The sequence below is a fragment of the Canis aureus genome, chromosome 19 (genome assembly GCF_053574225.1).
Source record: "Canis aureus isolate CA01 chromosome 19, VMU_Caureus_v.1.0, whole genome shotgun sequence".
Classification (NCBI taxonomy): Eukaryota; Metazoa; Chordata; class Mammalia; order Carnivora; family Canidae; genus Canis; species Canis aureus.
In genome coordinates, this window is record NC_135629.1 from 39,076,489 (window position 1) to 39,094,166 (window position 17,678).

General features: G+C 52.8%; 1 protein-coding gene across 6 annotated transcripts in view; it reads right to left on the minus strand.

The window, feature by feature from the left end:
* Positions 1–17,678, minus strand: part of TEX264 (testis expressed 264, ER-phagy receptor) — a 30,456-nt gene that overhangs the window by 6,026 nt on the left and 6,752 nt on the right. For 5 of the 6 annotated variants that reach the window (XM_077858728.1, XM_077858730.1, XM_077858729.1 and 2 more), the window contains exon 4: positions 11,172–11,393. The exons of the other annotated variant lie outside the window; for it this stretch is intronic. In XM_077858728.1, coding sequence (XP_077714854.1) covers positions 11,172–11,393 — 222 coding nt within the window. The remainder of the gene's footprint in view (positions 1–11,171; positions 11,394–17,678) is intronic. 6 annotated transcript variants of the gene reach the window in all.

The following is a 17,678-nucleotide window of genomic DNA, read 5'->3' on the forward strand; positions in this document are numbered from 1 at the left end:
AAGGCCACTGAGTGCAATCAGGGCATTCAAAAGGTCCAGAGGAAATCTGCTAAGTGGTCATCAACCTGGTAGCCCATCCCTCAAGGGCTGTAGACATTTGGCTTTGAAGGATGCTCCCAGGAACCACAACCTGTGACTACCAAGAAATTCCAGGGACAATGGAACCCCACCTCAACCCTTGTCAACATTCAAGCCAGGCAGTAACAGGGATGATAAGAGGGAGTAGTCCTCTTTATCACTCTCCCTTCTAGGCTGGGCATCAGGGTGGGCAGTACCAGGCAGCCACCATTACCACCTGCTCTGCCAGCCCCCTCATTGGCAGGCGGGAGGCAGCTCTGCGGCTGCTCTGCGCATCTGCCTCCTCCGGAGAGCCCGGCTCTGAAGTTGCCTGGCTGTGGACAGCCCCGTTGCCATGGAAACTGCATCCTCCATCCTTGCCGTCGCCTTCATCTCAAAGCCATCGGGGAGAACAGAGGAACAGGGGAGACAGAGGAGAGAGAGAAAACTGGCCTGGCTACACAGCCCTTCCTTCCCTGCCTAGCTCTTCCTTCTTATAGCATCCCACACAGGGACTGCCAGCCGCCCAAGCCTGCCCTCAGGCCCCTGGAGGGGCAGCCTCCCACCCAAGCCCAGCCTGGTCCTACCCCTACCACCTGGGGGCCCCTGGAACTAATTAAAAATCTCATTGACGGTTTAGCCTCAAATCATTTTAACACATGCCAGGTCCTGCCAAAATTCAGACTCAGGAGAGGAGCAGGAAGAAGGCAAAGGTGCAAACTTCCAACTCAGGCCCATAGGCAAGAGAGGGAGTTTTTAGTTGTCTCCATGGCATCTCCTCAAGACTCACTCTGCGTTCTGCCCCCAGAGCAATAATAAGCCCAATCAGGACTGGGGCAGGGGAGGAGGGACAGAACTAGCCATAAGCCCTGTCTCTAAGTGATCAGCAGAGGACAAGCCCTTTCCTTCCAAGCCAGGTACAGACTCTGAGGGAAGAGAGGGTAACCGTGGGCCAGCTCGCAGGTCCTCACTGCACAGCAGGAGCTGTGGCCTGGGCCACATGTCAATGAGCTGATAAATATTGGAAAATCATTGGAGGAAGGCAAGACCAGCTGCTTCTCCCTCAGCTAGCCCCAGGGAGCCCTTGGAGAACAGACTGCCAAGGGCCAAGGACACCAAGTCAATGGCACACTGGGCTAGGACTGCTAAGGAAAGGGGCCTGGATGGGCCTGATGTCCTTCCAGCCCTGGGAACACCCCTTCCCAAAGCCCAGACAGCCAGAGGCCCCAGGAAGCATCACCAGGACAGGGGAGCCTGCTCTGGCCACTGAAGCTACTGGCCATCTGATGAAGCCACAACCCAGAGCAACTCAATCCTACGCAGAATCAAGGGGACCACAAGGTTCTCTCCAAGGAAGGAGAGATGCAGACATCCACAATCCTCCTCACCTAATAGGAAGAAGTTGCCATGTTAAGGTGCCATCAGGAACTGCTATAAACTGGATTCAGGAGTTCTAATCTCTCAGACATATATCTCCAAGGCTTGCTTTCCACAGCAGAAATAAGAGAGGGACTCGGAATACTATTCACAATGCAGGGACTTCCAGACGGCCTCAGTCACCAGCACTTCCCCCAATACCACTGCTGCACCGACATGGGCTCACCCCCTGCCAGGGGTGCTGGCAGACAAGGGAAGGGGCGGTGTACATAGGCTGCCATGGTGCCACTGCCTCAGCTACCTTGGGAACACACCCCACATTCTCTTCTCACTCTAGGATGAGCTCATTCCTGGGTAGTGGGCATGGATTTAGCCCATGCAGCTCAGGGCTCCCACAGAGACTTAGATGGCAAGGTTGCCCCACAGCACCCACACTGCTTCCCCTGTGAGTTTATACTGCATCAGAAGAAGGGAGGAGGGGGGAGAGAGAAGACCTGAACTCCTATTTGGGCACCAAACAACCCATGCCTTTGGCTAGGGGTGGGGAGGAGGTGTGGGGCAGAAAAGGTCAGGTCCAGGTGGAGACTGAGGGTGGATCCTACTCCCAGGCTGCCCAGAGGCTGGGTTTGCTCAGAGCTGGGTGGTCTCAAATCCCCAAAAGGATGAGGCAATGGGTACAGGCCAAGGATTGGGTCACACATCTCCCACCTCTACTTGAGCCCCAGAAAAAGTTCTGCTCTGTTGTTTCTACCCAATCACAACCCCCTAACCTCCTACCTCACTGGCATGAGGGACCCTGGGCCTTCCTGCTTACCCTGAGCTGCCCAGTCCTTCCTTACATCCCTCCACTCCAGGCTGGACAGCTGGGCAGCTACACAGGCAGCAAACAGCTGTTGCATCCCACCCGAGGTGGTGGCGTCTCCTCACTGGGTGAAGTGAGGCATGTTCATTTTTAATTACAGAGACACCAACATGTACCCGCCTGCACACAGCACTCCCTGCAAGTGGGGGCTCAGACCCTGGAGGCCCCTTAGGCAACTGGTCTGCATCGCACGTGCAAAGTGATGGGGGAGGCACAGCAGGCGCTGTTGCAGCTAGAATGTGGCACATTGTTATTATTCTGCCCAAGAGCTTCCGTCAACTTCCCTCTCCCTGGCTGCCCCTCATCCTCACTGGGCCTCCCAAGAGCCTCTGGCCCAGAACCTAAACCTTCTGTGGGGCAGGAGGTGACAGCAGGAGATAGCTCTGCAGGCCTTGCAGAGCCAGCAGGGAGAGCCTGCAGAAGGGTTGGTGAGCATCCTCCCCCTTGTAGCAGGAGGGCCCAAAGCTATGAAAATGAAAGGCCAAGGAGACAAGGAGAGAGATGGGGCTGCCATGGAGGGAAGTGAGGAAGCAGAAGTGGCAGAGAGAGCTCAGGCAGGATCCCGGAGCCTGGCCATTGACAAATAGGTAGTTTCTCTCTGTGTCTCAATATCCTCAACTGTAAAATAAAGAGACTGAAACAGATGATCCTAAGAAAAGTGAGAACTGGAAAAGGTGAATAAAAACACCATCACTGAAAGATAATTATATACTTGAAAAACCCAAAAGGAATCAATGGGAGAAATTACCACAAATGTTAAGATTGCAAAATTAACAAAAAAGCACAGCCCAGTTTTCTGTGTGCCAGTCAGCCAGATAGAAAATAAAATGAAGCAACAGATGAAGGCCCTCTTGGGGTTAGGTCTATCTGGGAGCCCCTCAAATGGCAGAGGAAGGGATGGCAGAGGAGCCAGGCCTGGGTGGGAGGCTGGGGAAGACTGCAGAAAGGGGAAGGTGTGAGGAAGAGCGGGGTGCAGAAGCAGGGTGCTGTGCCTGGCACCCCAGCCTGCTGTGCCTGCTGGTGCCACTGCCTCAAGACTTTTCATTTTCACCTCAGAGCTGACAGCTTGCCATGTAATTTACACCTCTGCTCATATTCCTGTGCACCCAGGCTCTGGCTTCCTGGGCAGCTTGAGAGGGGGCCTCAGCAGCCATCAGAGCAGGGTGGGCTGGGGCACTAAGGAGCAGGGGAGGGTGATTCCTTCTAAGTAGGCACAGGGGACCCCTGCTCTGAAGCACCCTAGTATGTATCTGGACCAGGAAGCCTAGCCTTTCCCTCGCTAGGGCCCACAGAGCCAATTTCCAACACCAGCTCAGTCCTACTCTGGCCGCCTTGGGCTCTCGTGGAACAGGACCAGGAGAGGGGAGTCTGAGGGTACTCAGGGAGACTATGGCTTGGGGGCTCAGCCCTGGGATCCTCCACTCTCCTTTCCAAATCTGGGAGGGAAGTCACCGACTCCAGATGCTGTTGCTACCACCACAGGCTCACCCCTTTCCAAGATCCAGCCATTCTCTGCAGCATCTGTGCAGTCAAGGACCTTGAGCCCCATCCAGTTCACAGGCTGATGAAAATGCTACTGATTGATGATCCAGCAGCAGGAAGGCTGCTCAGTGCAGATGGAACCATGAAGGCTAGCACCTGGGAGCCAGAAGCATCAGGAAATGCCAGAGGGGAAGGACAGGTGGGCAGGTAAGGATGAAGAGGAGAGGGGGAAGGAGAGGAGGTAGGTGAGGAGAAGGCAGCCCTGAATTTCTCATCTCCAACTGGTATCTCTGACTTCTGTCTTCCATCTACCCCCAGGAAAGCCCTTCTCCCTAGAGCCTTAGGTTTCCAATCTATATAACCAGGCAGCTAATCTCCCCTTATACGAAGGCTCTGTTAAGGGACAAAGTGTTTCTGCTCGGGAGGGCAAGCCTCCTCAAAATCTCTCCCCCTTCTCCTCCCTCGTTGCTGGAATCCCAAGCTTTCTGGAGAAGAGCAATAGAATTCTTCCTTGGTAAATCCCATCTGCCTGGGGAATAAGGCTCCCTCTGAATTAGTGACAGCCCAACCCCACAGAACCATCCAGACAAGCCTCAGCCCCCAGGGTCCTGCAGGGCTGCCAAGCTACCACATTTGAGCTGGTATTTCAAGAGTGGTGGCTCCCACACCCGCCCCAGCAAAGGCTGGCTTTGTGCTTTCAGTTCTGAGGTAGGGGAGTGGGGAGAGGTGTAGCCAGAGAGACTGAGGAACAGGTTCCAGGGCCTAGGCCAGCAGTGGGGAGACCTGGCCTCCTATGGGCAGCTCCCTAAGTGGAGAAGGGAACCCAAGCCCTGGTAAGGGAAGGGGGGAGGGGGCTTCTCTTGGCTTGAGGGTATCTGGGAGTAGAGTCATTCAGAGCTCAGTTCTGTGGCCTCCACCTCTCCCTCCTCAACTCCCTGTGCTGAAGTCCTATTCCAAAGCCCAGCCTAGACTAGAAGCAGTCATTTATCTACTCAGACACCATCAACGGTTCCCTAGAGCTTCATCTCCTGGGTCCAAACGCTTGCTCCTCCCTTGCACTCTAGCCACAATGTACATAAAAACCATGCCCAAATCAGTAACTCTGCCTGACCTGCCCTTTCACCTAAAGAATGCTACCCTTCCTTCAAGGCTGAGGACAAATGCCACCACTTTCCAAAGGTTGCTTTGCCTTCCCTGGTGAATCCATCCTTCCTCTCCCTATCCCACTCTCCCTGGGTATGGCTAAATCCTGTGTCTGGGAGAAATGGGGGAGAAAAGAATTCTGGGGGCCCATCACTCAGCCCCAGGTCTTGGTGCTGCTGAGAGTGCTCTTCTCCCTGAGTTGAGACAGCCAATTAGCATTCGGCAGCACTGGCAAGTGAGCTGGCCCTGGAACACCAGTAAGGGAAGCCTGGGAATGGAGCCGTCTCTACCTCACTGAGGGTGAAGACATGAAGCTCAATAAGGCACCTGCAGCAGCTGCATCCTGTGCCCAAAGTGACTGCCAACGTCTCCCATAATGGGCACCTGCTGGGCAAATGGGCAGCCAGGTTCTCCCTGCCCTTTTCTTTTGGCTCCTCAAGCTAACTCCCAAACCAGCAGTTTCAGCCCTGACTCTGCCCGCCAGGCCTACAGACAAGGGCCAATTAGATGTTGACCCAATGTGCTGCCATCCCAGGCCCACCATGGGGACCATCTCAAGTGTATCCCAAGTTCATGACAGGTCTTGGGCCCAGCACTACTCATGGATGGGGCAAAGTGGCAGAAAGCACATAGCCATCAGAATGATCCTCAGCCCAGGGCACCCAGTCTGGACTCAGCCACTGCTTCATCCATTGACCCTGCGTAACCTCCCCTCCTCAGCCCTCAAGTCTCCCCATTTGTAAAATGATGGGAATGTTGGCTTTGATTATGACCCTATGATTGCCTCCTAGTTGCTTCCCCCATCCCCTAAATAATACCATATAAAAGGCTCAGTAAATAACTGCTGAGTAAGCAACTGAGCGGAAGGGCTGCCAGGTGGCCTCCCTCATGAAAAATAAAGTTCCAGACCCTTCCATGTTGTTCAGCACAGGTGATAGGCACATAAAGAGAGAGGACCCCAAATTTCATACCCCACTGGGGCATCCTCACCTAGGTTCCCACTGCCAGGGCTATGTTGCTTCCCACTGGTGTTCTAGCCCCAGAATGGACTCAAATTCCCCACTTCCCTGCACTGACTCCCTCAAAGTTCCCCAGGTAGGTTAAGGGGAAACACAAAGATTCTGAGCCACTGGACAGGACCCTAGGCTCTGACCATGCTGCCTCTCAAGAAGAAGCAACAGACTCCCACAGCTCAATAGGCTGACTCACTCCCACAGGCACCTTGCTGAGGCCACTACTCCTTAGGGCCAGCTGGCTGCCGTAGGACAACACCATCTGATCCACCACTCAAGAGTTCAGTCACTACCACCCCAGGGAGAACTGCAGGGCTCCCCTCAGGTCCAACTCCCAGTCAGTCATGCTCCCCAGAAACAACTGCCTCTTTTGGCAGCCCTGTCCCTGCCTGCACACAGGACAAGCCCTGGTGTCTCCCAGATCCATTCACACTGCAGCTGCCACAGTGTCCTCAGGATCTGCAATGGACAAGCAGTAGGCCAGGGGTGAAGCAGGATATTGCCAAGCTGTGTACCTCTCTGAGGACTGAAGTTTCAAACCACTTAAATCTCAGATGCCCTCCTCCAAAGAAAAGATCACGAGGTCATCTGGTTCATTAAAACCCAGAGGCAGAGCTACTCCAGTTGAAGCAAGTAAGGGTCCAAGTGCAACCCCCAAACCTGGCAGCCAAGCCATGGGGACACCTCAGCATAGTCATAGGCTCCTGCCCCAGAGAGGTCTGAAAACTATGGTCTGAGGTTCCTGCCCACTTTAAAACCCCTAGTAAGACAACCCTGTCAACCCAGCTGTCCCAGAACTTTACCACCAAGACACCTCCCAACCAACCAGCTCACTATATCCACCCTACCCACCCTATCCCCCAATTTCTCCACAATTCTATGGAGAAAGAGCCAATGTCTGACTCCCAAGGCCTGCCTGCACTTCCCAGCCAACCAGCTTCCACATGGACAATGCCCTGTGTCTTCCTAAACTCAGGAGAAGATAGCCAAACATCACAAGGACCCTCTCCCTGAAAACTCCTGGAAGGCAGGGACCCTGGGAAAGGGATTTATGAAGATTAAGGATTCCGTTGAGAGGAAGTCAGGCACAAGGGAGAATTGGCTAAGCAGTCTAACACTCTCAGTGACCTCTCTGCCAACTGCTGAGTTCAGGGGCCTCTCACACACAAGGCATCCCCAGTCCTCTCACTTGGTCCTGGTCTGTCCAGGTGCCCAAGCCTTCCCTGGATACTCATTAAGACTGGTTTTATCCTGTGGTGAATTCTGGGGCCCTTGCTTTTTGCTCTGGATAGACACCTGGGCCCCAAATCAATTGTGGCCCTACAATTTGATGGAAGTTCAGCACCCTCCTGCAGCTGCCAGAAGACTCCCTCATTCCTGAAGCTCAGGGGGTGATCTCTTTCTGTCCAAGTAGGCCATCTCCTTGGACTCTGGTGGAGCAGCCTAACAAAGCTGGGGCACCTTCCACATAAAATGATAGTCACATGGTACCCAGGCATCCCCTCGCACAGATGCTGCCCAGATTGCTCTGCCTGGGGCCCCCCAGTGGTTTATGTGAAGAAAGGCAGAGTTTTAGCCCTTACAGCTCAATTTGCCAGGCTACCAAGCTGAAGAGGGCTGGCCAGAGAGTCAGGGGCTTTCACATAGATCACAAAGCTGGAATCTATACATTCCACAGAAACCTGACAAATGACTCTCTTTGGGTTCCTCACAGTGACCCCTAGGACGTTTCTGTCCCATCAGGTCAATCCTACCCCAGTCTCAGGCACATCTGCAACTGCCAGGACAGCAGCTGCTCTCTACCTCCCTCACCCAAAGTTCTGAGACCACTCACCCCTGTCGCCTGTCCCAGCCTGCCAAGTCCTCCCTCCCATCCTTCTGGCAGCAGGGTTACTGGCCTCCCTTACCCCTCACGCCTCCTGAAACAGAAAGCCAATGGTTGCTGTCATTCTATTTGAAACACCTCCCCAGCAGACCTAGCCTCAGATCCAGAGAGAAAGCAGAGAGGTGGAGAAAAAGAAGGGTGCACATATGCGTGCGTACACACACACACAGGCAGCCAGCTGTCAGAGCTGGGAGAGCCCACAGTCTCATTATCAGCCTCCTTTCTCTGGTCCCAGGCCAGTGGGGAAGAGGGCAGCTGTGGGAGGGAGCTTTCTATTCTTTTCTCTCTGTTTCCCAGGCTAAGAGAGGCCCAGGGCCACTCCTCTATCCACTGCAGGCTGAGCCCCTTCCTCGTTCACATGGTACGCCCCCCAGAACGTAAGATCAGGCTAAACACAGGGGCAGAGGTGACCTCTGCCTCCAGAAACCATCAGAGCACCTTGGGCCATGTCTCCACTGTGGGAAGGCTGGCATCTCTCTCACTCTCCCAGCTGGTGGCCAAGCCACAGCAGCATGCCTCACAGACATCCCTGGAGAAGCCCCTTGCTCTCTCTTGTATCTTTGGCTTCCTTATCCAAGGCAGGAAAGAGAATGGTGGCCCCCTGCTCCAGGCCCCACCCCAGGAGAATCAAGCCCAGAACACAGCTGACAGGCTCCCACGGGAGGAGGAGGAAGGAGGAAGGGCTTTCATCAAAGAGGTGACGTCAAAACCAGGCAACTTGTGAAGCTGTCAGGGGCCGGGAAATTTGGACAAAGGTGTCTAAAAATAAACCCCTGAAGCCAGGAAAAGGCTTTGGTGGCTGAGTTGCTCGCCACCACACCACATGCTACACGTCCTGTTCTGAGGTCTGGAACCCAGAAAGTCTCTTCCCGGGGTGCACCTCCAATCCTGAGGTTGAGGATGGCATCTACAGGACTAGAGACACTGCCCAGCAGCCTTCTTCGGTGAAATGGTTGAGGCCCCCTCAAGATGCATACTAAGCAGGCCTCAGGCACCAATGTCTGCCTTCCTGCCCTCATCACCAACCAGCTACCCCACCTCCTGCCTCACTCTGCCCAGAGTCTCCAGTCCAACTCACCCCCAGGCAAGCAGCTCCTCCTCAGCACACTTCTGGCTGCCACTGGCCAGCTCACAAAGAACTCCACCTCCATTCTCCCCTGCCCCTGCCCTACCACAGCAATAGCCGTCCTGTTTCTTCTCTTCCTGTCCTTGACCAAGAAGGCCACAGCTGGTGACCTATTTAGACTCCTTTCATCTCCTTAACCAACACCTGTCTCAGCTCCTATTTCCATCACCAAGGCCTTGTCCCTTCCTCTAGGCTGCTCTGGAAAACACCCATCAGGTTCCTTCAAATCCATCAAATTCAAATTCCTGCTTTCTTCCCCCGAACCTTGACCCCAGCCACACTAGCCATGCCCTCTGCACAGCCTCTGCCTAGGAGCTGCCTCCAGGGCATACACTTTCCACAAGCTCAGGTCCCTTAAGATAACCACCAGCCCAATCTTCTCTGAGGTCTAGATCACACATAGCACGGGGGATTCCACACCTCTACCTGAATGTTTCTCAGGCAGCTCCCCACTACACAGCCTACTGAGCTGGTTGCCTCCCAAACCAGATCCTCCCTCGGATCTCCGTATTTCAGTGAAAAGCACCACTACACACCTGTCCACCTGCCCAGGCTGAAAGGAACTGGAGCCTGCTGTGACTCTGCCCTCCCAGCTCCTCCACAACATCCAATCCATACACAAGTCCATTAGTTCTGGGACACCTCAATAGCTTAGTGGTTGAACATCTGCCTTTGGCTCAGGGCATGATCCCGTGGTCCCAGGATCAAGTCCCACATTGGGCTCCCCATGGGGAGCATGTTTCTCTGTGTCTCTCACTAATAAATAAATAATACCTTAAAAAAAATCTCAACAAGTCCATCAGTTCTATCTCCAAAATAGATTGTAAATTTCCACCTTTTCTGCACCTCTACAGCCACTGCCCCAGTCCAAGACAACCATTCACATAGAAATCCTGCCTCCTTAAAAAAAAAGAAAAAAAGAAAAAAAGGAAATCCTGCCTCCTAAGCACCTCTGCTGGCCCCTGTGATCTGGATCTAGTCCCACCTTGCCCAGGATGAGAGAGCCTGTCTTGTACATGTATGACTAAGACGGTCAGATCATGTGTTACTTTCCTGGATGGAACACTACAGTGACTTCCCAGTATCTTTAGGTCACCCCATGACCTAGGGTCCCACTCTGCTCCCACTCTGCTTTGCTTGGAATCTTCTTATCCCCTTCTCCAAGGTTACCTTGGAGAGGTTACCTCCTCCAAGAGGCTGTACCTGACCACTCTATCCAAGTTAGTCCCCGCACTTCCTCACCATTCTTTTCTAGCACATATCCCATTTTTGTCTGACATTTATTTTTTCTTAAGATTTTAAGTTATCAAAAAAAAAAAAGATTTTAAGTTATCTCTACACTCAACGTGGGGCTTGAACTCACACCCTCAAGATCAAGAGTTACATACTCCACTGACTGAGCCAGCCAGGTCCCCTATCTGACATTTATTACCTGTCTCTACCACTTGCTGTAAATGCCTATTTCATATACCAACGCTTCACATTGTATCCAGCACAGTACATAGACATTCAATAAATTCAAGTTGAATGGATGACTTTCAAGCCCAACTGAGTCATTCCCTAGTACTCAACTTTACAAAATGTTCTAGAGGACGAAGGATGTGCAACAGGGAAAGTTTAAAAAAATCTGTGGAAACAGAGATGCACAATCAGATCTCCTGGTGGTTGGCTCTTTTCCTTCCTCCAAGTAACCCAGTCTGCAAGCACTGCCAATGACCAGGTCAGGAACTAAAGGAGACAGGCTGCTGCTGCTGCCCCAGTCCTGTGCTCAGGGAGGAAGTGCATAAGCTCATGCAGGAGCCAGGCCTGGGGCAACACATGAACACCTGGGGACTGCCAGCCCCTGGAAGCCTCAGGGCTCTTGCTCTGTGGGCCCCCAGCAGGAAAAGGTCAGGGTGGACCTCTCCATCCATCTGAGCCTGGAGTGGGGAGCTGAGAACTAAAAATGTCTCTGGTCCAAGCAAGAGTTGAATTGATCAGGCTAGGTTTCTGAATAAGCTCCCTACGCTCCTAGTAGATGCTTTGGCATCCATAAGGTCTCGGGCATTTGGGATGGATGCAACAACCTCTACCCATCTTCCTAGCTCCACAGGCTGCTCTATGAGGGCCCCAGGGTGCTGCCCTCACAAAAACAGCTTTTCATCCCAGCCTGGACAGTCCTCTCTGGCTCCTACCCAAAGGACTAGCTGTCCCCCAACATACACATACACTAGACCTGTCTCTCACCTTGATGTAGGCATCCAGGGCAGGGTGGACACGGCGGGTAGCCAGCCAGATGGACAGGGTAGAGGTGTAGGGGAAGGTGGTTGTCACCACATGGCTGGGTGCTGGGAAGGAGAACACCTTGAAGCCAAATTTCTGGTAGAACTGAATGAGCTCAGGGGAGGGTGACTCCTCACCCTCACTCAGAATGCTGCCCACTGCACAGCGGCACTTTTCAGGGGGTACCTGGGGAGGAAGAAGAGGTGTGTCAGGGTTGAACAAAGGAATGAGGCTCTCAGAACTCTTGCCACCTAGGTTCTGTGCCAGCTTAGGCCTGGAAGAAGCAGGAGTTCCAAAAGGTCACAGCCCCAGATACCACAATGGAGAAGAGTATTTTCCTTTTGAAACTTACATGACCCCAGTCTATGGCATCCTGCTATAGGACTCATCCATCCTTTCATTTATGCCTCCAACAAATATGCTATGCCCTGTGCTGTGGAAGGGGTACAGGAAACACTGGTCAGGAAGCAGGACCACACTGAACTCTGGGTTGCTGATGAAACAACCATCTTTGGGGAAGATCCTCATCCCCAAACCCTCAGGCTGGGCCAGCTACCATCACCAAAGCCTCCAGACCTTCTCTGTAACCTGTGCCCCATCCCAGGCCCTGTCACACTTGCCAAGTACCTTCTTGTCTCAGCTATAGATTGCTGGTTTCCCTCCAAGTGTCTCTGGGCCCCCAGTACCTGTACATCACTGCACTCTGCTCCCCTCCCTAGCTGCCCTCCCTCCCCTGAATCCCATAAACCTAAGGCAGGTCGGCTCAATATTAGTCTCCAACACTTACTAAGCCTGACCCCAGACTTGCAAGGTCCAGCACTCACCTCTTCTCCTGGCATCGAGGAGCCCCAATTTGTCTCACTTCCTGCAACTGAATATATACCAGTCCCTGATACCCCCAGGGGTATCTGATCCTAAATCTAAGACACTTTTCACGGACCTTGTTCTGTTATCTTGGATTTCCCTCAACCTGAAGGTCCCTCTCTCCCACTACCTGGGTCCCACTGGCCCTTAAATTCAAACTTCCGCTACCTTCAATTGCTTCTCTTGGCTTACCTTCACAGCACCTGAAGTTATTTTTACCTGTTCTTCCTTCTGCTCTCCCTTTCTAAGCCCTGCCAACAATCCCCTAGGGGTTTCTCAGCCTAGTCCAGCCCTGTCCTTGGAATCTCACTTTGCCTGGGACTAATGCACCCACTCCAGGTTCTCACTTCCATGCAGTCCCTGGGGGTCACTCCCAGCTCTCTGCAGCTAGGGGCCCCTTGCTGCCCCTTAGAATCCTATGTCATTAAGCCTAGTTCAGGACTTTTCTGGCAGGCAATATGGTGCAGTGGTCAGGACCACAACTTCTGGAGAGAAGCAGGACTGGGTATGAATCTTGAGTCGTGTAACTTTGCATAAGTCTCTTGGTTTCTTGGAGTGAAAGTTCCTTACAGGATTGATGTATTGAATGAGATACTTCATATTAGGGTTCAGCCGGGTACAGCACTCAGAAACTGCTATAAAGGTCATTGGTTATCAGCAGCTATGACACAGGCCAAAGAAGTGACCCTTGGCCTGCAATTCACCAATTCACCATTCACCAAACTTCTGAACATGTAGTTCCTCCCTGCCCATTCTTTAGGTTCGAGCACCCTCCAGGGGAGTCTTTCAGGGTAGCTTGGTGTCACACACCAGCACCCCCTCCACACACACAACATTTTGCTGTGAACTCCTGCTTCCATCAACTCTACCTGGTAGCAGTCACTTTGGCTGGCCTGACACTCCTCCCACCCTACCCAGGCAGAGGCACAGGAGACAAGTGCAGTACCACTTCCCGACTATAGATGGTGCAACTGCTCCATTCACATCCCAGGCTTGAGGCAGGAGGCTCTGGCAAGGCCTCCCGCTGACAGACTTAGGGACAGTGCCCACTGCAATGCCAATCACTATGATCCTGAGCCCAGGAACTTATAGATGTACAAAAGAAATATTCAATACAGTTTAGATGAAGAAATGGGTTAGAAGGTCACCTGACTGATCATCTCTGGCCTACCTGGGTTTGGGTCCCGGGGTCTTTTGTGTGATCACTTCAGCAGCCTTTATGGAGCTCCCAAGTTCAATATCCTCCTTGATCCCCCAAAAGCACAACACCCCAGAAAGCACCACAACACCCGTGACCACCCTGCTCAAAACTTTTCAATGGCTCCCAATTCTGCTCTAGGTTGAAACTCTTGAGCCCAGCATGCAATGTTGTCTTAAGTTATCCATGCAACACTGCCTGGATTTGTCCACACACTCCCCTAGCACTCCTTTTTTGCATTCCTAGGCCCCAGAAGGGGCCAGAACCCAGGTGAGCAGGTGTCCACTGAGCATCTGAATGGCAGAGGGAGGGGCAAATCCAGGCTTTGGGCCAGCCCGCCTTGCCAGCCTCCTCTCCCACCACAACCCCGCACACACCCACACAGAACTATTTGCAGCTCCCCAAACATGCCACGTCCTCCCATGCTTCCTGCCTTTGCATAAGCTACTTTCTCTGCTTGGAATGTCCTTCTTCACCTTACTCCAGGGTCCCTTCTGCCTGGGAAATTCCTGCCCATCCTTCAAGATTTAGCTCAACCAACCTCCTCAAAGCCTTCTGATGCTCCCTGCCTAGAGCCCTTCCTCTGTAATCTCAAATAACCAACTGAAGGAGCAGGCCTTGTGCTGCACAGTAACTGATGGTCTCTCCATCTCTCCCCACCACTCCAGGCTTCTAGGCAGAAAGGCCCAGGATCCTGGGTACACATTAAGTTCTTGGGGTATGCTCAGCAACAACACATGCACACACAGGCCCTGCACATTAGCAAAATTCTTCTCCCTCTACCTCGAAAGAGGAACTCCCACTACAGGGAAGGGAAGAAGCTAATAAAGAGACAGGACTCAGGATGCCTGGATGACTCAGTGGCTGAGCACCTGCCTTCCACTCACGGTGTGATCCCGGGGTCTGGGATTGAGTCCCACATCAGGCTCCTCATAGGGAGCCTGCTTCTCCTTCTGCCTATGTCTTTGCCTCTCTCTGTGTGTCTCTCATGAATAAACAAATAAAATCTTTAAAAAAGAGAGAGAGAAAGAGACAGGACTCCTGAGATCTGGGAGGTGTGTTAGCCACAGGTATTCTCTTTCTGCCTGAGCAACCCCTCAATTCCACAAGTGAGGATACTTCCTGCCCTGTTCTGCCCTGGCCAGTGACTAAAGGGCATCCTAGGAAGTTACTCAGCAAACCCATCACCAGCTAAGCAGCCCTGTACTGAGCTGGAACCAGAAGGAAGCTGAACCAGGCACATCTCCAGCAAAGAGATGGAACAGGCCCTAAGACCAGCTGGGGAGTGGCAAGGCTGATCAGGGGAAGGCTTCCCTGGACTCCCTGGAGAGCCCATGCCCACCACCAGGAGAATGGCCCACTAAGGTTGTCAAGGGCATGGAAGATAGAAGAGTGTCCTGATAGCTAGAAATTCCACACACCTTGGTTCAATGCAATGCCTCGATTTGGGCCTGACCCTAGGAGGTCAGCCTGAGTCTTTCAGTTCCAACTGCTTACTCCCTTTCTTCCCTGAATCAGTCATTTCTTTAGGTACCTGAGCCCAGAACAAGAGCTGTGAGAACTCTTGGCATATGAGAAGAGGGCAGTCTGCTTGGAATCTAAAGCTTCTGGGTACAAGCTGGCCCCAATGCTCCTTCCAAAGAGGTCTTGCAGTACCAGGTTGCCCTTGTCGGTGAGGCCATCATGAAAAGAAGTCCCTGCCTGGCCAAGACTTCATGGAGTCTAGAAAATGGACAAGACTGTTATCTTCCAGGATCAAGGAAGAAAAAATGGTGTAAGCTGGCCCAAACCAAACCCAGATATTGAGTTCAATAGAAATGGCCAGCCCTAGATCCATAACCTGCAACATCTGATGAGGATAGATGCAATGCCTGCTGATCCCAGGCCCAGAAGGCTGCCATGACTCCTCCCTGGCCAGCATACCCAGCCCTGTGTAAGGTGACAAGTAGGGACAGTACCCTTCACCGGCACTGGTACCCCTGAGGAGAAACAGAGCAGCCACAGCTGTTCATAATTGGAGGGTAAACAATGGGTTCATTTAACCTTCAGGGTGCTGCAGGTCAACACATCAAGCCCCACAGGTCCAACTTCCCCAAGCAGGTGGTATCCAAAGGCAAAAGCTGGGCTGGTACTAGGTCAGGATATGGGTGACACAAACAGCAGGGCCAGAGGACAGGACCTATATTTCAGGCTGGAGGGGAGGGGAGTCGGCAGGACACCAACCTCCAAAGAGGGGTCCAGGGGCTTTCTGGGAACTCTCACCTAGAGGTCTTTCAGGGCCTTCTTTTCACCCCCAAGCATAATCCTAACAACAGCTGATATCTGACAAGGTGCTGTCTGCCCCAGTTGTTGCCTTCCACCCATCAGCTCATGCAATCCAAACAACACTGTGCAATAGGTACCATTATCAACTCTGTTTCTGAGACCCAGACAGCAAAACTATTCAGCAAGGCCCATACAGCAAGGCATTGTTGGAGTTAGGATTCAAACCCAGTAAGACTGGCTCCAGAGCAGTGCCACAGGACCCAAAGCCACCTGGGAGCCCTAAGAAATAGGTCCTGGCTAGGAACAGCCTGTATAACAGAGTCTCCCTATGCTGCACCTCCTCTCATGGCCCAGGCAACCTGCAAGAGCCTAGGCCAGAGGTAGGCAAGCATGATTCCCAAAATTACAAAGTCCTAATGGCATGAGGCCCAGGGGAGGGGACTGCTAAGTATCTACTGGGGGCCAGGTACTGAGCCTCATCCTTATTTAGTCCCCAGAAAAACAAAACTCGAGGTAGGGATTCTCAGAAAGAACAAGTGACTTCCTCAGAATCACACTCTAGTAAGCGGTGGGGCCTTGATTCAAACTCAGAAAGAGTCCAAAGACCTCTTCTCCCACACCTTCCTCCCTACCAAAGGCAGCTCTACTAAGAGAGATCTGTGTCTTTCTAGTGCTGCCCCACACAGTTAACCCACTGCAGAGCAAAAGCCTGGACTCCATCCAGAAGAAAAATCATCACACTGGGGTAGGGAGGGAATGGCCTGGGCCCTTGGAAACAGCAGTTAGCCCACATTCCCACTGTCCTTGTTGAGGTCAACCCTGGGAAATCCTACTCTCTCATTACTTCCCAGGCTCCATGTAGTCTTAGTGCCTCCAGGGATGGCAGGGGAGGCCCCATCCCCACACACACTAAAGGGGAAGGGGAACTGTGGCATAAGCCTAAATCAATACTTTTACCAGCCTTAACCCCTGCAGACTTGAAGGTCCCAGGCTGACTCTCAGTGGACTAGGAGAAAAAAGGGAGCTTCAATACAGTCTTGTTTACTAAAGGCAGAACCCAAGCACCACCAGTTCTCCAATCTGCCTGAGACCTGGGGCAAGCACCCCCTCCTAGGCTTCAGCCAGGTAAACTGAACCAGCTGCTATGCCCCATTTGCCTCAGCCAGACTCCCCATAAGGGCAGGCAGACAGGTTGCTTAAGGCAGTGTAGGTGGTAGCAGCAGAGGGTGGAGCAGGAGGTAGAGGGCCAAGATGACACACAGGACAGATCCATGGGCATGGTAATAGCCACTGAGCCAGAAGGGTCCATCCACAGGCCAGAGCTGGCTAGGATCCAGTGAGCCACTCACGATCCTCCTGGCTCTTTCGTTCCCCTCTGACAACCCCAGGTTCCCAGAGAGACCAGGCTAAAGTCACTGTCTAGACCCCCATACCCCACCTCAGAAGCAGGGATGAGGGCAGAGCAATCTTGATTCCTCTCCAGCTTTACAAGAATAGAACTGGATCTGTATGTGTATGTTCCCATGTACACTGTGGGGAGAGGGCAGGCACAGATCGGTGACTGACTCTGGAACTCACTCCTTTCCCTTGGTACTTAGAAGAGGAAATGGCCGCACTCCAAGAATGCTGGGCCCTGGAGAGGAGAGGAACACCTATGAGCCACTGCCAGGGTCTCTCCACTTCCTGTCACATTTTCCCTCATTCATCCTCCTACCTCTCCAAAGGCCCTCAGGCATGGAGAATGGAATCCTTTTCTCTTGCCCAAGAACCAGTTGCCCAGACCTTAAAACTCCCTCCATACAAAACTCTCACGACCTGGAGTTGACTGACATATATAGGCTGACCCTCCAGGACACAGAGTTAATGATATATATGCTCCAAAAGCATCTGACATGAAAGAGTCTACAGCAACTTGCCTTGGCGGTGCCCTTTCCTGTGTCACTCCTGGGCCCACAGTCAGACCAAGTGAGGCTTCGCCAGGCCTTTCTCAGAAACCCTGTCCAGCTGAATCCAGGAGCTGAGGCCTGGAAGGGGAGTGGCTAGAGAGCTGTCAGTCTGCACCTTATGGGGGAGGGCAGCATTGACCGCAGGTGGCCACCTCTCACCTGGTCACTCCCTGCCCCACTCACAGAGCCTAAAATAGC